Source organism: Rhamphochromis longiceps, linkage group LG22 (assembly GCF_057381845.1).
Source record: "Rhamphochromis longiceps isolate RC_006_pf linkage group LG22, R_longiceps_female_GT1.1, whole genome shotgun sequence".
In the NCBI taxonomy this organism is placed as follows: domain Eukaryota; kingdom Metazoa; phylum Chordata; class Actinopteri; order Cichliformes; family Cichlidae; genus Rhamphochromis; species Rhamphochromis longiceps.
The window spans coordinates 29581589-29602350 of NC_140577.1; the positions used below are offsets into that span (position 1 = coordinate 29581589).

The following is a 20762-nucleotide window of genomic DNA, read 5'->3' on the forward strand; positions in this document are numbered from 1 at the left end:
GTGGTTCTGTTGGCTTCATCGGGTGAAGGCCTCCAGTTCGCACTGGAACGGTTCGCAGCCGAGTGTGAAGCAGCGGGAATGAGGATCAGCACCTCCAAATCTGAGGCCATGGTTCTCAGCCGGAAAAGGGTGGAGTGCCCACTCCGGGTCGGGGATGAGTTCCTGCCACAAGTGGAGGAGTTCAAGTATCTCGGGGTCTTGTTCGCGAGTGATGGGAGAAGGGAGCCGGAGATCGACAGACGGATTGGGGCTGCAGCTGCAGTAATGCGGACGCTGCACCGGTCCGTCGTGGTGAAGAGGGAGCTGAGTGTAAAAGCGAAGCTCTCAATTTACCGGTCGATCTACGTCCCTACCCTCACCTATGGCCACGAGCTGTGGGTAGTGACCGAAAGAACGAGATCGCGGATACAAGCGGCAGAAATGAGCTTCCTCCGAAGGGTGGCTGGCCTCTCCCTTAGAGATAGGGTGAGAAGTGCGGCCATCCGGGAGGGGCTCAGAGTAGAGCAGCTGCTGCTCCACATCGAAAGGAGCCAGCTGAGGTGGTTCGGGCATCTGACAAGGATGCCCCCTGGGCGCCTCCTGGGTGAGGTGTTCCAGGCATGTCCCACCGGGAGGAGGCCCCGGGGCAGACCCAGGACACGCTGGAGAGATTATATCTCTCGGCTGGCCTGGGAACGCCTTGGTATTCCCCCGGATAAGCTGGAGGAGGTGGCTGGGGAGAGGGAGGTCTGGGCCTCTTTGCTTAGGCTGCTGCCCCCGCGACCCGGCCCCGGACAAAGCGGATGAAGATGGATGGATGGATGGATTTTCTTTTGCATGTAATGATAATTTCTCACAGGAAAGCTGCATGGGTTACTGCTAGATTCATTTGTCCTTTGAATATGATTAAAGGGAAGTTAAAAGTAAGAATTCTGGAAAAAAATAAAGCAACCTTTTGTATTTCTTTGTAGTTAATATATACTGCATTCACCTTTAAGCTGCACCATGAACATTTTTTAATTAAAAATTGCAAAAATGGAATGTGTCGCTAACATTGACAGTATGAAAGATGGATGTAGCTCACAACGTTTGGTTGTGAAGAAGCAAACGTGACGTCATAGTAAAACCTGACTGTGAAACTACACGCTCATTGGTGTGTGGTTGACAAGTCGTTAACTAATTATCCTGTGGTTTCATAACACAGGTAATCCGCGTTTTTGAAAAGTAGTTGGAAAAAGATTTATAAAACAGATGTAATTTAATTTTTCTGCCATAAACGTGTCACAGCCTCAGCTATCGCCATCTGGTGGTCTTTGGGTAGAATGCAGGTTTTAGTCACTTTGGCCGCATTGGCTTTTTTCAGCCTGGAAGTTACTTTTGTGTTTTATACTATCTGTGATCTTTAGTAGTGGAAAAAAAATACTCAGGTACTCTTTACACTTTGTGGTCCCTTTTTGCACATTTCACAGACTCACTCTTATTTTACAGCCCACTAATGAACTGTTTTGGTTGACATTCATTAACCTTGCTTAAAAGTGCAGCATGCTTGTGTAGTTTATTGTTGTATATAAACAAATTGGGGGAAAGGAATGTTTCCTTTGCCCATCCCATTGTTTTCAAGCAAATCTATTTATTTTAAAGGTGACTTTCATGGGCTAGTGAATGAATAAAGTAATGAGCAAAAGATTAATCTGGATTGAAAGCATTAAGACTTCTTATAATGAAACAATGAAGATTTTTGTACATGACATAATAGTTTTGTGGCTTTCAACCCTTAAAGTTTTAACTTGAGATCTGGGTATAGACCCTATAAGGAAATTGCACTTTTAGTTAGATGTAATTAAATGATATGGATGTCATTGTGATTGGTCATGCTTTAAACCACAAACTGTCTCCTGTTACTGGGATGCAAAATGATCTGCCTTGTTATTAACTCGATTGAATTCTGGGGTTAAGTAACTCCGTAGCTGCAGGCAACCACTCAGCCTGGGAACTGCTTTGCTTTGCCTTTTAGGAAACAGACTCCCCACTCCCCCTATTTTTTTTCTCCTACACTTCATGTGCTTATAGATCCTTAGCTGACTCACACATCTTCTATATATTGCTGACCTACACTACTGCTAAAACCAGCAGCTATTTAACATTTATTTGTTAAATTATATACATATGCTTCCATTGTGATGTATAGTTTGCAACTGCGTCTTATTGTTAAGACGTGGCCTGACTAGCTTGTGTTGGAATAGCAGATAACCCCCGTTGCTACTGTTAGCTAGCATGCTAATTAGTCCATCAGGCTTGCTTTTAGCATTGGCACTTAAGCTAGAAAAACATATGTATTTTTAATGTTCTGTGCCACTGGATGTCGCACAGCATTGCTTTTAAGGTTGTTTGATGGCTTAGAGTAAAACATAAATAGCCTAGTGATTCAGTTCATTTATATTATATTTTCTATTGTTTTGGATTTGGAAAGGCTAACAAAACAGACAACCCAGAGTTCTGCCTGAACACCCATCTTATACACGCATGCCATGAATCCCAAAGCTTGACAGGCTGTTCATGCCTGGGTTCAGTTGCTGAGCAGACAGCAACTGAGGACAGTCCAAAACAATAGAGGACAGTTGCTGTCTGGAAGAAGAATAAATAGATTGAAATTTGATTTTTTTTTAAAAATGTACATCTTTTCCCATTTTCTTTTTACCAGTAAGCACTAGGGATGGGTATCGTTTAGGTTTTATCTGATACAGTACCAAACCGGTACTTTTGAAACGGTGCCGGTGCTTAAACGGTGCTCGAACCGGTGCTTGAACCGGTGCTTAAAGAATGGAAAACACACACTTTGTCCAAAAACCTCTCATGTTTAGCTGTTTTTTTTTGTAAAAAGATAACAATGTTAGCCTTTTCTGCAGCTATAGAGCATATATGGTATCACTCTTGGCTGGAAGCAGTGCTCAATCAATGGAAAAAACACCAATTTTGTCTAAAAACCTCTCATGTTTAGCTGTTTTTCACTTTTTCTTTGGTCATTTTAGCCTTTTTGGTCAGGGTGAAGGGAGTATCTGCCATCAAACAAGAAGACAGCCGCATGTAACTATGACGGTGTTTGCTAGTTCACCTTACGTGCATTAATGTAATAACGTGGCCAGGACTCGCCTCTTCGGGTTCTTGGGGGATGTTGCGAACTCCGGGTCCGATAACAGGCACCACACCCGCAGTAGATGTGCACGGTGTGAGGTCTCGCAGCAAGCTATCAAATACGGTGCATTTCTCAGCTTTTAAAAAAACGCTAACGCTGCGTCGCCAAGTGTTTCATCAGATTCGAGGTGTTACCTCCTTTGCACAGTATCAGCTTAAAGCACTTGTTGCAGGCTGCTGAGTTTGCATCCTTTGCTGTGAAGTACAGCCAGACTTTTTATTCTGTAGCTCTGCTCTAAAAGAACGTACGTACCTGGGCCCGCCTACTATCCTCGGAAAGGTAAAATGGCTAGAATCCAAAGTGTATGACGTCTCAGGAAAAAAAGCACCAAAATGTGCGCTGCTTTTCGGTCTGGTTACCGTTTATGTCAGAACTGGTGCCATCATGGCACCGGATACCGGTACCCATCCCTAGTAAGCACACAAAACAAAGAGTTCATTGTACTAAAACCATTAATATTACTCAATATAATTCTTTCTGATAGAGGCATCTAATGGGTCCTTTTAGATGCTGTGGCTAAAGGAAAACAGACTGGATTTTAGAACCACTGCAGCCCAATGGAAACTGAACATTGTGGGTTTGTTATTAATCTGCAAATGGAGCAGTCAGTGGTTTGGTCAGAGCTTTGGTATAATTATGTCTGACCTGGTGTAATTAGACTGAAAAAATGGCTTTCATGTCTTTGAAATGCTGTTTTGAAACAGGGATGGTATGGTGCTTGAAAACCATGTATGTGTTCTAAGTATGAAATGATTGTCTTTCATTCATTGATGAACATGTAAGTAAATTAGCTTAACTGTTTTGTTAGACTGAGGTTTGGAAAATGTAGTTTGTTCAAATGTGGTAATTCTCACTGGTTCTACCTTGGTGAAATTATGAGCTCACATATCTCTGTAGGGATTGCTCTGATTATTCTAATTATTCATCCTCTGTGAACTCCTACAGATATAAGAGCTTTTTGCACTCTGTAATTGCTTTGTGTGAAGTAGGGGGCTGAACTACTGGAGGATAGAGCTGCCATCTCTCAATCTTCTGAAGTGTCAAAGCCTCATAGCTGCTCTCTTATAGATGGGGGGGATATATTTCGATGCCCAGGGGAAGCTTGAAAATCACACTTTCCCCACATTTCTGCCCTTAAAAAGAGAGTGCAAAGGAACGTTTGTCTTGTTAAACAGGATTTGGCAATGAATGCAAACCAGGTTGGACACACAAGATGAAATTGAGATTGGAGAGGATCGTGATTATCCATAGGTCCATCCTTAACATCAGGGATTATAGACATTTATGGCAGTTGGCTCTAAGATTTAGGTCATACAGGCTTAGAAACCATTCTGCGATTTCCTGACAGCCTCTGGTTGCTTAGGAAAAACGTGTATTCCCATCAGGTTTGCTGAGATTGCTGTAGTTGCCCATAGCTTGCATGGAAGATGCTGACCCGTCTCCAAACACTCACCAACTACTGGCCAAGCGATAGTTAAGCTTGAATTAGTGCAAAACAAATAGACATCAAGTGCCTTTAAAGTAAAAGTAAATATGTTTCAAAAGGCACAGCTATTACTTTGAAGAGAAACAGCCTCTCTTCCTGGTTTGAGTCACACTTTTCAATTTCATGTGCAGACAAGTTTACCTCTGTCAGCAACCTCTAGCCAACCGCCTGCCAATCATTCATGGATTGCTTTTTTCCCTAAGCAGCCGGAGGGGTCGCAGATTGATCTCGGCCTGTTTGACTCTGGGTTCAATTTAATTAACTGTTCATAAGTATTAATCCTCCTTTGCATAAAGACAGAAGGGGTGAGGTTTGGTGGTCCTGTTCCTGTTGAAAGTCACATGTCTTTATCTAGCACATGCTTTTTTCCCATTTATCACGACCATGTGCACTAAAACTTTAGCATGACAGCATGGACCAAGCATTAATTTTCAGTCTTAATTAAAGGCCAGCGTCTTGCTGATGTAGCACTATAGTGGATAAAGATCAAGTTGCCTGATAAGGTATCCAGAATTGATTCCCAGTATTATTCCCAAAACACAATTGTGTAAATGTGGTATTAGTTCTGAAGTTAATCATTAATTTGGGGGCAATTTTATAATGATTTGTTTAATCTTGCTCTGTTTTGGGAAAAAATACAGTGTCCAAACCCTTATGTTTACTTTGAAGTGGTCTATTTAAACATTTTAAGGCATATAATTTTATTTGCTCTAGGCTGTAGTTCTCAAAGTCACACTACTGGGCTATTCCAACACCTCTTAAACTAATTCTGCCTGATGTGTACGTGTTTAAAGATAAATTATGACTGACAAGGAAATGAAATGAAATTTTACATACTCCGCTATTAATAAATGATAATCCTACTACATCCTGCATAGCGCTTATATCATCTTACTGTGTTATTTCCATAAATAATACATTTACAATCATATTACATCACAGTATTACAAAGGGGCAACTGTTTAAAAAATGTTTCCAAGTATCTGAATAAAGGCACGTTGATAGGCCTTTGGTTTTTTTTAGTTTAGATTATTAGCTTTAGCAATTTATTAGGCGTGGGGGGAAAAATCGATACTGTGTAGTATTGTGATATTTTGTTTGCTAATAATGTATCGATACAGGGAGAGCAGAAATCGATATTTTGTTACAAAAAAAAGTTTTTGTGGACTGGAACATGCTCTGACTTCAGAGCATGTTGATCAGCTCCTTTTTCTGAGCAAGAATCCTGACATTCCTTCACTGTCCAAATGTGTTTAACTTTTTTTTTTGGCAGCAATAAACTAAATTTAAGACATGTTTTATTTTAATTAAGTTTAAAACTTTTTTATGTAATGTAAAATTATATTTTGTTTTAATTTACTTTCAAATTCTTCAGTTGCTGAATGGGATGCATAGTTTTCATAAATTGCATAGTTCAGAATAGCTATAATTGTACCAGATGGTTGCATTCAGTTAAGTTGGACTAGACTGTAATACAAACCGTTCAGTTTGTCAACAATAAAACTGACTGAAATGAGAGAAAGACTGAGTGCGAGACTTTGATATTAGATAAAATGAATATTGATAAAGTTTACCTTTATGTACAGAATCTGAATATCGCAAAATATTTTTAAAAATTGCAATAATATCGTATCGTGCGTTAAGTATTGTGATAATATCGTATCGTGGGATGTATGGTGATTCCCACCTCTACAATTTATCAGACTTGTAGAACTGTAAGGCACGACTGTTTGCTTCTTGCAAGTGAAGCTTAAAGCCTCGTTCACCATGTTTTGCTCTGTAAAGGGGTAGAGAAGTTGACTCAAGTGAAGGGTCCTTTGTAGATGCACTGCATTTCAAATGTCATCCTCTTCGAACTGTTTTGCTAAAGGCCAGTCTGTGACATTCTTAAACACTCTGGATCTTCAGGGGCAGAGGGAAAGAACCACACTTAATTGGCTCAAGTAAGGTACACATTTGAGTCAGTTGGACAGCCTCACATTTAAATGCCAGCAATGGTAACATGGTGGTGTTTGTGTCAGTTTACCTGGAGCAACGTGTGCAGAGCTGCCTGGCAAATAACCGTGTACCAACTAGATGACCTTTCTTTGAAATTGCTGTGCCCTTGATGGCTGCATTTATGACTGGAAATGACTGGAATCGGTTTTGTCTTATTGCTCTCGCTAACATAATGATGTGGAATGTGGACCATCAGTCCTATGTTGGATGTTATTACTGAGACTCTATGCAGTCATCTGCTCCAGGATTCTAAATCAAGTAAATAAATGAGCATGTGGGTATTATAAAGTCAGGCGAGCAATAAGACTGGTTGTTGTTGGAGTAGCATGCTCCCCCACGCACATGGCTCATTAAGTCTAAGACCATAGTGCATTCATCAGTCACTCTTCACCTGCAAGTATTGATCTTGGTCGTATTTCCCAAAATATGATATGCATGGCAAACAAAATTTATTTATTTTTGTTAGAATTAATATAGAAGATGATAATCATAAGAAGAAAGAAAATAAATGTAGAAGAAGCAGGCCGACCATTAGCATCTGTCTGTCTCATTAAAAAAAAAAGAAAAAGAAAAAAGCCCCCTACAGCCAACCGTAATAACACCTGTTTTATCCATTTGGATGGTCTCCCAGGAGAGAGCATTTTAACCCAGTCTCCTGCCAGCAGAGTCATTTGGCACGTGCTGCACCCTGCCACAGCTAATGTGTGCCAAAGAGACATGCAGAATTAGGTATATGAAAGCCTCTGCTGCTCTCTGTGAACAGAGTTAGACCTGTAATTTAAGTTTTAATGTGAACAGCATAGCAGTCCCACCAGTTTCAACATATAGTGTATTAAGACTTGCAATCTGTGAAATTTAATTTGGCCAACAATGAGCGTTTTTGTTGATTTAAAAGCTTAAATGTATTTATTTTCTTTGCAATAAAGTCACAAGTTTACTTTTAATCCAGTGCAAAGCTCCTCTTGGGGTCAGGGTGCCCTAGCTTGATTACTGCTACTTGTCATCATATCAGTTCTCAGATTACATCAGTCCAAGCGTTTACTAATGATTTATGAATGCTACAGAATCTGGAAATACAAGAGGGATAATTGCATTTGATGCTCAGACATGGAGACCTGTCCTGAGCCTTTTGGCATTAGCAAATATGTAGTAGGGGAACTTGGATTTGAGTGGTTGAACATGTGTTCTTACAGCAATAGCGTATAAATACTCGGAGTGCTTAAATTTAGGTTCATTATGTCTGATGCAAAGATGTGTTTTTAGTTCTGGACATGCAATTAATACATTTACTGGACAGTTTTTGTGATGTCATTTATTTAATTTATTGTAATAAACAACTCAGTTGTTTGTTTGTAATTTGTTTGTGATTTTAGCTCAGTTTGGTGTTTTTAAATGTCAGTCTATTTATACTCACTGAAGGTTTTTAATTCAGGTTGCTGTTTAAGCTCACTTAAAAGACTATTTTAAAAAAAATCTTATATTTAACTGCTTCATGTTAACTCCTGATAATTGTCTGGCAGTGTTAACAGAAAAACTCAAACGTCCTTCAATTAGCCTCAACTTTATAGAATACTGTCAAACTTTTAAGGACTGGGCTATTGTCTGACAGAACTAGTTCTTAAGATGTGCTTTGCAACCACATAAAACGTTAGCTGTCTTTAAAGTTATTATGATTGATCACACTCAAAGCTGATTGACAAGCCTCGCATTCTAGAGAAAGATGTGGAAAGTGGAAGATGTGAAATTACTTGAAAACTGCAAAAACAAAGCACATTTTCATGCTAACTGGGCATACACTGATAGCATAGCATTATCCAAACAGAGTTCAATTCTGAAAACGTTTGTGAACAAGAACAGAATGCATTGATTTAGAAATCTCATAAACCCATATTGTCTTCACAGTAGAGCTTAGAAAACATACGTTGGAAGTAAGACAATGTAGCTTTATAAGAAAAGAGTATTAGGTCAAGTTTGAGCGAAGTGAATCTATTCAGATGAAATCATCTACCTATTAAGCTGAGTGTGTGATACGGTCTGTGGTGCTGAATTTGAGTTTCACAACTTTTAAAGAATTTAATTAGAAGACATTAGACTGATCAAATCAGACCAATGCTGCAAACAGGAATCATGCCAACACAACCAGCAAATTATTGCTCCCAGTCACACGAATCCATCATTTAGCCCTTGACCTGAAGCGGGATGAATATTCCATCTGGTCCAGTTTCCATTTGCACCAGTCTTTGGCAGCCTGGCAGAAATCTCTCATTTGGCTGTTGCATAATGTCCACTATTGGTCCACATTAAAAAAAAAAAAAAAAAAAAACAACAACAACAAAAAAAAAGAAGCTTCTATTCCTTTCTGAGCAACTTGGTGAAGGTTTATTTTTTTTTCTAAGGTTAAAAAACCCCCACATCATTGATATAAACACTGAAATCTAAAAAGTAATAACACAAACTGTCACCTGAAGCTACGTGGGGTCTGTTATTTCACAGTAATGTTTTCAGTTCAGCCTTATGCAACTCTCTTCGACTAACCTCAGCTTTTTTAGCATATCTTTTCTGGATAATGGTAAAAAGAAACCAGCGTGTTCCTGTTTACAGAGCCTCTAAAAAGTTCATTCTCAGAAGATTGCTGCATCTTTTCCGTTTGAGCACTTCAGCTTTCCTTTATTTATGAGGAGCAAGCAGAGGATGGGAATGCCCTTGACTCAAAACAATGAGAGCTGGGTTTGTGACCCTGAGCTAATGAACAGCTGCAGGTATGAGTAGATTGGTGTTGGAGTTCTTTGTGCTCCCGATTCACCGGTCCCAATGCATAACATTACTGTTTTTTTTTTTTAAATAGCTAGCAATCACAATATCTTCACATCGACTTCTCGTATTCATTTCCATTAATTTCTTTTCCCGATGGTCTCCAGTGAGCATTTTCTCACCCAGCACAAAGCCCTCATCTTCCTCTCCCCACTTTGAACGAGCCATCAACACTCTTACTCCATTCAGCAATCAGCCGTCGGCTCTATTACCACCTCTGACTACCTTTCCGAGATGAAGTCGGTAATTTTGGCAGGGTGTAGCTTATGTAATCCCTCTTCATTGGGACTTTGCTATGAAAAGTTCTCCATGAGCTGCCCTCACGCTGAAAACATGAGCTCCGTGTACACTAACCCAGCATAAACAGAAATTGGTGAGAACAATGATTGCTGATTGGCTGCACAGAAATATGCTGAGCTCCCACTCTGGATTCCTACCTCACACATTGTAGCGCTTGCAGGCATATTGTTTTCTCCTGTGAGTTACCTTAATATAAAGAGAAAGTGATGTTTTTTTAGGTAGGCGAACCAGTCCTACACCAAAACTTTAAGATTTAAGAAAGTTCTTTTCATAGCTAAGCTCTGGGGTACGTACTACTGGATTTTGTCCAGAAAAGTTGTTGGGGTGGTGTGATTCAGTTCAGTTTAATGTACCAGTTGACATAGCGCCATATGTGTGTGCAGGTGTATAAAAAAGATTGCAATTAATTAAATTAATTGAATTATTTGGAGCAGCTACAACGATCAATCAAGAGAAAACAGACACGGTTAATTTGACACTTAATGTAACTGTGTGTTTGTAAAGCTCAGAGCCCAACCAATTTATTGGCTATCTGCTGATCTATCCATTTATTGATGTTGGCTTTTATAGCAGTCAATAAATAGAAAAGGAAAAAAAAAGACATTTTTTACCAAATATCGGGATCAGTCTTAAATATCCGTCAGTCAGATGTTTTTTTTTCCATCGGTGCATCCTCTTTGTGGAGGTCACAATGAAGAGTGGAGGAGAAGAAAGGTGTGCCATTTTTACACAGGTAAAAATTGATTGAATAAGACAAATCTTAGGCATAAAGAATAAATCAGGAAAGATTAAAGAAATTTTTTTTAATGTAATTTTGTTTTAGCTGTTGCGCTTATGTCTGTCCACTAAGGCTCACATTGTCCGTAATAATACCAGTATAAATGTTTACATTGTATAGCAAAGTCGTTGCTATAGCAACACTATGCTTTTTTTGTTCCCTGGTGTGAAAAACAGCCACATATCAGCCTTATGCTTTGTTCCAAAAATTACCAGGGAAAACACTAGCTAGGCAATTTTTCTCTTACTTATTTTTGGTTTAAGGATATATTGCTGTTATTATACTAATATTACTACTATATACTATTATTGCACTATAATGCTGCTGCTGGCAGCTTAAAGCAATAGATTCTCACTTTAAATTAGAAAGTTTGTCATCTGTGACTGCAGCTCTTTGGAATTAATTAATATTGAGTCTATATCACCCACCCCTACTGTCCACTTCTGTTTGGTAATTAAGGTAAGCTAAGTCTTTCATAGTTGTATGTGACTGAGGCTGGTGAGGGAATGCTGCTGTGTTTTTGTTTGTTTTTGCTGCACATTTTGAAAGATCAGTGCCATCTCCTGCTCCTGCAGCAGCAACATTATCTGTTGTCAGTTACACTGGTATGACTACAGACTGGATTGTATACAATACAAAGAGCACCAGTGAGAGTCACAGTAAAGGTATTTTATATGACTGACTCAATGAATAATTTAGTTACCTTATTAAGTACCCATCCAATCATACACACACGTACAACTGTATTAAGCCGTAACGTTTGCCTTGTTCTTTATTCAATTGTATTTTATCTCTAGGTTTTTTTCCAAGCTGTCTTTATGTGTGTGCATAAACAGTTCACGGGAACAGTAGATCTAATAAGATGCATTTTAAGCGTTAGCAAATTTAAGGGTTGTAAGGATCGCTTTTGTTGAGAACAGTGGGGTCCAAATCCAGGCCTCGAGGGCCGGTGCCCTGCAGCTTTTAGATGTGTCCTTGAGCCATCACAGCTGATTTAAATGGCTAAATTACCTCCTCAGCATGTATTGAAGTTCTCCAGAGGCCTGGTAATGAACTAATCATTTGATTCAGGTATGTAGACCCAGGGTGATGTCTAAAACCTGCAGGACACCGGCCCGTGAGGCCTGGAGTTGGCCAAACCTGGTCTAGAAAAAACACAGGGGTCAACTTAAGGCTGCGATGCCCTGAAAAAACACTGGAGAAACCCTGGAGTTCCTAGATCAGCTGGCAAGTCTTTAATGAAAAGGTTAACTGGTTAGTTTGTTCAAGTAGAGCCGTCTGCTGTTGTCTCTTGCTTTTCCTTATCCTGTTGCAGCTGATATTTTGGATAAAAAGTTCAGTAACATTCACAAAGGCCATTTCATTGGCCTCAGTTATTCCTTCACCATTAAAGAGGAACTAAACCACCACTGAAAAAGTTGTCTGTAGTCATGATAAAACCCTTTAATAAAATGTATTTGTATAGAGAGCAGTTGCAAGTCTGCAGCTATTCACCAAGGGTTGTTCTGTTGACAGAAGAGAAAAGGTGTAATTGGCTAGAACGTGTACAGGACCTACATCACACTTGTCTTGTAGTCTGATCTTCACAGAAGGCAGTGATAATTTATTTAGCATCATAATGATTAAGCTGTTGTCTTATTTGGCATTGTGAAATTAATACATGATGGTAATAATAAACTCACAGTAGACCATGCATTTAAAAAAAAAAAATAATAAAAACATTACGTAGCTCCATAGGTGGAGGAGGTTGATGTATTTCTTGAAAGACTACTCAATTAGGAGCTAATGTGGCTAAAATGAACATCCATCTATGTCAGGTTGTTAAAATTTTTGGGTATTATTCATGTAAGTCTTTGGTATTGATGGATAGAAAAACCTTTATTAAATGCCATCACATATAATAATGGAGACAAAATGACAAATAGCAGTGGACTGTAAAAGACCAGCCTGGTAAGGTGTAAGAGATACTTTATGCAAAGTAAGATGTCAGAGCAGAAATTTGATCAATGGCTGCTAATTTTCTTTAAGCTGACCTCAGCCCAAGCTAATACTCATTCCGCCGGGCAACATCTGTTCAGTGCTCCCCCAAGTAAAGGCTTCTTCTAATTGCTGCCCTTTGTTTGATCATAATTGACTGTCGGCTTATTTCTCAGTATATGAATCTTAAAGTTAAGAGTTAAAAAGCGGAATTTTAGATCTGTGCTTGAGAGACACACAACTCAGACAGTAGCTGAGTCGTTGGTTCTCAAAGGCAACATGTTGGATGTAAAGACCTGACTGACTTTGATTTTAAAGGGTCAGTCGATTAATTGAAGCATCTGCCAGTCAGAAAGCTTTATTGGTTGCTTATGATCAGGTGGTTCTGAGTTCTGCAGGGGTTTTTTCTTCTGATTAATAATTCCAGTATTGATTCTGATTGGCATTTTTGTGGTATAATTACTATGTGTTGCTGCTCCAGCTTTGAACACTGTAGGACCTGCACAGATTGAAAGCAGAAGTGTAAATAAAAGTTTGGCTGATGCCCATTATTAGTAATCAGGGAGATTAAAACAAATGATTGAAGAAATGTTCTTTAAAAAAACCAAACAATTATTTGTCTTGTATGAATAAATGTATTATGGCAGGAAACCTGTCTTTCAGAACAATGCAGCTTAATTCCTAATGATTTCTATATCCTAATGCTTACAAGCTGTAATCTTGAGTAACAGCTGTCATTGTTCTGTTTGTGGTCCTTTTAAATATGCTTTTGTATCCTTTGTGTTTTTAGTGGGTTTTTTTGTTTTTTCCCCACATGTTGCATCCTGCAGTTTCTTTGTTTTCTTTTTTAAATAAGCCATCAACCTGCCAGAGACTACAAAACAAAAGCTGACATTTTTAGATGGCCCTGAGCGTACATATTAAAAAATGTGAGCTGCTCCTTCATAAATAACATCAACAAACAACAGTCAGCGAAGTCACTGTCAGATATTTTGTGACTCTTTGTTTGTAGATGGGCATCTCTGCATGTGCCTTTTATTAGTTTGCCTTACTTTAGATTTTCCAGCCGATCCAGTTATTGCAAGATTATTTTTGCACAGCTGTACCCTAGTTTTAACCATTTGTCACTGCAACAAGTGCCTTTTTTTGGGGGGGGGGGGGGCGTATTTTAGTGTTGCTGGGAAGCCATGCATGCCTGTCAGCAATGGACAGAGCACAAATGTGGTGTTGCAACTTGCTAGCTTACATTTGAACTACAACTCTGCAAAGGTAAACTAAATCTAAAGCTCCAAGCTGCTGCTTCAGACTGTGAGCGTGATACTCATTGTTGCTCTGTGCTTTTAAACCGGTATTGATGTCAAGTAACTAATCAAATCACATTTGTAACTCCGAGTATTTTATCATCATTCTGTTAAAAAAGAAAACAAATGCTGAATAGCCACCTCAGCTTTACAGGGCTCAAAGAATTGGATCCAGATGACTCAAATGTCTCGTGAAGTGTTTCTCAACAGGTCGCAGCTGCTTTGGCAGCCTGTGAACGGCCAAAAGAATATTTGCCACAGGTGATCTTCTATTCTGTAAAACACGATACATTTACTGTGGTTTGTCTGCATCTTACGACTGAGTGATAATCAAAACATGTTCTTGTGTCGTTAGTCTGTTTCCTTCACCTCTTCGCCACCTCCCTCGAACACATTTATCATCACAGTCAACTTTGGGAGGGTCAAAAACAAGGCGAACACAATAGTTTAGCAGCAGAGATATTTAGCTGTAAATAGATTCCGTTCCCTGTAATCGCACTTGCACTAAACTTATTCACTCACTACTTCCAGCTTGCAGTGATGAGACCAAAAGCATGCCTCTAAACAAGCTTTGAGGGGGCGTCGTGCTGTGCTTTGAAAAGTTTGACGGTGGGCTCTTTGGTTGGCCTTTGATTATATCCAGGAGAGAAAAAAAAAGGAGAAAAATCTGTGGGAAGTTTGCCTTGCTCTTTGTGAGGATTGTTAATGCTTCCGTTTCTGCCAAGGTTGTAAGAACCCTACCTGACAGAGTGAACTGTACATTGGTCTTTGAAAGGAAATGATCAGAAGCCGACGGGGCTTTCTGTACAGTGGCTCCATGGTGAGTAGCAGACAGGAACTGTTCTGATGCACACACAGTACATGTAAGTGTTTTGCTCTTAAATTGATACATACTGTGCTTTTTCCCCTGTCTGTGGAATAAAGACCTGTTTTCTAAGAACCTATACTACTGCTATTCTGCTCTACTGGCATACCTTTTATAATGGTAGAATGTAATATCAATCAGCCATTAGCTTCGTGCCAATGGCTGATTGTTTCAATTCAATTCAATTCAATTTTATTTATATAGCGCCAAATCACAACAAAAGTCGCCTCAAAGCGCTTCATAGATATAGAGAAAAACCCAACAATCATATGACCCCCTGTGAGCACTTTGGCGACAGTGGGAAGGAAAAACTCCCTTTTAACAGGAAGAAACCTCCGGCAGAACCAGGCTCAGGGAGGGGCGGGGCCATCTGCTGCGACAAGTTGGAGCAAAAGAAGAAAAACAGGATAAAGACATGCTGTGGAAGAGAGACAGAGATTAATAACAGATATGATCAGTGATCAAATGTTGTTTTGCACATTTATATTACATTGAATCTGCCTTGTTCTAGTTTTGTGTCAGTAACTCTACTTATGGTAGACTGTATTAAAGATATATGTAGCTTCTGGATCTGAAAAGTACCTGAAACCCGCTTTCTTTTTATTGGCCATTAGGGGGGTGCGAGGTTTGTGGTTGCAAAGTAATTTTCACTGTGTAGAGATCTCGGATAAAACAGACCTCAGCTCCCTTGCTTAACTAACTTGTAGAGATGCTAGTTTAACGTGTCATAATAATGGAATAATGGGATGGTACTAATGAGGTCACTCAACCCTATTCTTGATGCCAGTATGAGCAGATTTGAAGGTGTTTCATGTGCTGTGATTTGGCAACATTTGTAAGCCAGAGCCTGAGATGTATCACTGAGAGCACAACGCTCCTTCAAAACTTCTTAATAAGCATGCCATTACTCCCTGTTCCATTGTGTTGTGATGTAGGTAGGTCTTACTCATCAAACTGTTGAGCATTTTAGGGTAACTATTGTGCAAATTTGGTACTTGCTAGTTAGCCGAGTAAGTTAGGAGCTGAGATATGCAAGCTAGGCTAACTGGCTCTTTTTTTAGAAGATGGTCTTCGGAAAAAGAGAGCTTGCTAGTTGTAGATTCCAAATGTTGGCACCAAATCTAAGTAGAGTCATTTCGTGTCATTTGAACACCTGTTCAGTTATCAGGAAGAAAGGAGAAATCATGTTTAGTTACAAATTAAGAAAATATTGCTCCATTTTTGGCTTTCTGACACGGGATACTCTGGATATGTTCATGGAAGTTTTCCTTCCCACTGTTACCAAGTGCTTGTCCAAAGGCGGTCATGTGATTGTTAAGTTTTCTCTTTATTATTGTATTTTTTTTAAAGTTTTGATATATAAATAGAATCTAATTGAATGTCCTTTTTGCTAAAGTATTTGGCTGCACAGAGCCTAAGATGGCTGAGCGGTTTGCAGCCTACACAAACATACTCCGATTCAGTCCTCCAAAAATGCAGTTCAATTTGGATGACTTAATGCGTAGATCTAATGCCGATTGGTTGTGAAGTGGAAGGGAACAGAATTCACTACAAACAGCAGAGGTGCAAGAAGATGCTGTTGGTGCTTTTCATTGCTTTTAAAGTCAGTTTCACTTCAGCTTTTTACCCCTCAGCTATGAAAGGCCGATAGGGTATTGTTGTCACCCTGCCGGGTGAGCAGGCGGGCAGCGTGGACTCCCGAGTTTGTGAATGCAATAACTCGAGAACAAGGCGACGAGGAGTTTGAAATTGTTACCACAGGTATATCTACTAGGAGCCTGAGGAGTAGTATCATTGACTGCCAGTATCTTTGTATATTATAATTTTGTTCTTTTCCACAGCCGGGAAGGACCTCCAGCACATCAACCGTAGTCTTTAGGCTGGTTGTTTGTGACACTGCAGTCTGGTGAAGTGCTTGTTTCCATCAAGGTTAAATATAGTAGCTGCAGTGTCAGAACCTCATATGTGTTGGTTCAAATGTCTGTTTATCATAACTGTAAACCTGAGAATGTTAACTTTATTTAGATGAAATAGCTTTCCTAAGCCAGTTTTTACAAATGTTTTTTACACTGTTCTGCTTTTTAATAAACAGCCCATCTGTCCCTCATATTTTGATTGTAGTAACAGAAAAATAGAACCCATTTAAATCCTTAGCAGCTGCCACAGAGACGAGGCTAAACGATTGTTAGTGTTCGCTTTCATGGTAGATCGTCGTGGGCAGACTGGACTGAGATGATCATATTTTAGAAGGAATTAATGATGAATATTCATTTGTTTTCCTGACAGACATAAAAAGAAAAACTGTTTTATTTGTCTTACACTGCAATTTATTGGTGCCCTAAAGGGTTAAGCTGATTCAAATTTGATTCAGCAAATGGAACACGAGGAACAACCTGACCTCCTTTTTAAAAAAATTTCTTTCTCCATTTTTACATCAGACTTATTACTACTGGCACTTTTACCCTCTACCTTAACCAAGGCACACTGTGTTGTTCATGTAACCACCAACAAAACCTGGTTTGATGTCAGACGTGATCCTGACTTACGCCCCTCTCATTAATCTCACTTTCAGCTTGATGCTTGTTAAGGTCAAAGACTGGACATTTGCTGAGGCTATATTCATTCCTATTGATCTGAAAGCAGCCAGTTGGGTAGTTTGTTGGTCCGTAGCCATTGCCATTATAAATTGAGCAGCTAATACAATAAAGGATTGATGAGCTTTTGTTATTGGTTTTTTGTTGTTGTTTTTTTTAAAATAGTGTAATATTTTTTAATTAACTTTTTGATAAAATTCATCAAAATGGAAATATTAAAATAAAAGTTGACATTTTTACAGGAAGTTTGTATGGCATTGACTGTTTGACAGTGCAACCGTCTCTCTAATTTAATTTAACAAGCCAGGAAATAAACCAATGTTAAACTGTAATCCTTATGAGAGTTATATAGGATAAACAAAGGAAGACATAAAATAAGCAGCACATAATTAGATTATTAATATTATTTTATTTTGTTTATCTTTGAACTAATACAACAGTACCTGCATCAAACATCTGATTCCAGCTTCTTTAATCCCTCCAACTTTAATCACCGTCATTACAGTATAGCATATTACCCAATTATATGGAAAAGGAAAAGTGCTTTCCAGATATAATTACATGCATAATTAGAATCTGTAGTGGATCAACCGAACAGACTAATGTACGAGGTTCTCCTTGATGATAATTTGAACAGGAATTAGTCCTTTAATAGAGCTTTTCATCATCGGAAATTTAATGGCAAACAATGAAATATGCTAATCTTTACCTTGCTGCAGTACTCTCCAGAGATTTGGGCACCCACTACACTTATTTTCTGTTTCATGTTTTCCTTTTTGGAGGCTCACAGCTCTTAAGAAATTCTTATATATTGTATTTATCTTATATAATGTTGGTGCAGTCCCTCAGTTCTTTCACTTCCTGAAAAAAAAGCTTCCTGTAGCTCCTCATCCCCTTTAAGCCAGCTTTCATCTGATTGGCTGCTCCTCAATTAAAAAAAAAAAGGTTTAGGCAGGTGATGAGTGAGGCTTCCTGAGCCAGAGCTGTGTACCTGAGATGACCATATTCGTGATAGGCTTCCTGTTTGATATTTCAGAGTCAAGAGTAGAGAGGAAAGTGTCCTGGAAGCCTTTGGCTCATTATTACCTTGCTCTTGGTCATGCTTTAATTAGCATAAAGAACTAGTAGTGCATAAGTCTGCGTGTGTGTGTGTGTGTGTGTGTGTGTGTGTGTGTGTGTGTGTGTGTGTGTGTGTGTGTGTGTGTGTGTGTGTGTGTGTGTGTTGGTTAGAGAGAATAGGAAAACACATAAAAATGAGCCAAAGGAAAACATAACATCCTTTGTTAATTTTTGTGGTCTTACATAAAGATCTGAAATTTAAATGAATAAAAGAAAACAACAATTCTTATCATGAAATAAATATTTAAATCCAAATTTATGTGCTGCAGTCATGGGCCTTTCTCTTAGGTATTTTGTTTAGTGTCCTTTATGTCAGTGTTCTCCAGTAATGCACAATGTCTGTAGATGTGTAACTGTTCCTCCGTACCGAATCTTTGGTTGGAATTTGTTAAATGCATTTTCACTGAAAGGCTGAGGGCATAAACAGACATTCTCTCACAGCCATATTCACTAAAGATTCCCAGGATTCAGTGGAGCTTTATGTATTATTTGCCAGATGTTTCTTATAGAAATAAAGACATGTTGATTTAATTTGTATTCCGTGGAGGAAGGGAATTAATGAATCCAATTTGCACTTGAGAGGAGGCCAAAATGCAAAATGAAAAGGGTATTTGTGGCATTTACAGTGTGAATTCATGCTGCTGTTAAAGAAGATAAAAATGTGCTCACAAAGCTCCTTTTAACAAAAATATAATAGGTGGATGACATCTTAGGCGAGGAGAGCGACAACGAGAGTGAGGGCCGAGGGAAGGAGAAGCCAGGTAACGAGGAGATGGAGGATGAAGAGGAGCAGCAGCAACGGCACCAGCAGGCAGGAGCTGGACAGACGGTGGGAAGGAGACTCGGTCCTCAGGCGCTGAGCATCGATGAGAGGCTTCAGACTCCATCCAATGTGGCCAGTCAGTGTCAAAGTGTGGCAAGGTGAGGCACAGAACTTTTTATCTCTTGCCGTTTAACTCCCCCCGCTGCAGCTTTTTGGGCCTCAAACACAGGCATCGTGGGATAGAGGGAAGTCATAAAGTTATTCTAAAGTTACAACCATCTACATGCCAGATATTTACTATTACTGCCCCCCGATGCTTGCACTCACTATCAGTGATGCTCATCTTGCATAAACATGTCTAGGTGAGAAGTATGCTAAGCTTAAATTATAGTTTAACAAGTCCATAGGGGAATCTTGCAAAATGTACTGTATATTTTCAGGGTCTTATTTCTCCGATGACTATTAACATAACACACCACTTCATCAGCACTACTTTGCTGAAGCCAGACGGTCTGGTCCGTTGCCATGGAGACTAATTCCAAACAGACAGCAGGCGCTCGAAGAGTTCTGAACATATGAGAGTCTCTTATTGCTGAAAAACATGCCGAGTCGTCAGACTGCCAGCGTTTAATCTCACAGGACAAAGTATTTTGCTGTCTTTGGTACATTCAGAGTGTGGATTATTATGAAATTAAGCATTTCTCATTAAAATGCGCTGCAGTCTACAGAAGCATTCTGCCCAAAACTATTTTTTTGATGTATGAAAAGCCTCTCCAAGAGATGGAAATGGCAAGCATGAATTAGACCCAGACAATCTGGTTCCAGATAAGAAAAAAAATTGTAAAGGTTAAATAATACAGATATCAATCAATAATACAGATATTCCTGGATGTTACAACTTGCACACATATTTTAGGATGGCAGAAGGTAATATAAAACTGCCACAGTTTAGTTTAGGGATGTTTTGGGGTTGTAAATAACCTCTGTCTAAGCATGCACCACATTTGCTAGTCCTCTAAAATAATACTACTACAGATATGAAAGTTGCATTTCATTCATCATGGAATTGTTTTATTTTTGGGATTAATTCCAACACTAAGCTATATTTCTTTCTCTTCATGTGTGCTAACATGGAGTGTGTGCATGTTAACTTGTGTAGCAAAATCCTGTATTGAGTAGATAAGGTTAGCCAATTCATTTAATCGCCTCATTGTGCTAAGTTGTAGTTAGCTGATCGCTAGCAAAAGCATATCTGTGTACAAGTTCTAACTGGCTTAAAGACTTTGACACTTATTGTGTGTCATTTCAAATAGATATGTGAAATAGATCTGTAGCCCGCCAGCTAACACGCAGACAGTTAGCTGAAACATGTTTTGGGTATTTTTGATGATACTGAATTTTTTTTTGTTTTACATACTCAATTTTACATTTCCTTTAATGATGCATCTAATTAATATATTTTAAAATAAAATCAAAAATGCAGTAGATCACTAAAGTCAATCAGTATTTACAGTATGCCATTGCCGTGTTGTCCTAAACAAGCTAAAATTTGCAAATACAGTGTGTGGAGAGTGGCTGCAATGCACACCTGCAGTGGG

At 39.0% G+C, this 20762-nt stretch overlaps 1 protein-coding gene across 2 annotated transcripts in view; it reads left to right on the forward strand.

Annotated features, from left to right (window-relative positions):
- The window catches only part of ctdp1 (CTD (carboxy-terminal domain, RNA polymerase II, polypeptide A) phosphatase, subunit 1), a 92933-nt gene that overhangs the window by 22308 nt on the left and 49863 nt on the right, over window positions 1–20762 (forward strand). For both annotated transcript variants that reach the window (XM_085395323.1, XM_085395324.1), the window contains exon 12: window positions 19099–19322. In XM_085395323.1, coding sequence (XP_085251449.1) covers window positions 19099–19322 — 224 coding nt within the window. The remainder of the gene's footprint in view (window positions 1–19098; window positions 19323–20762) is intronic.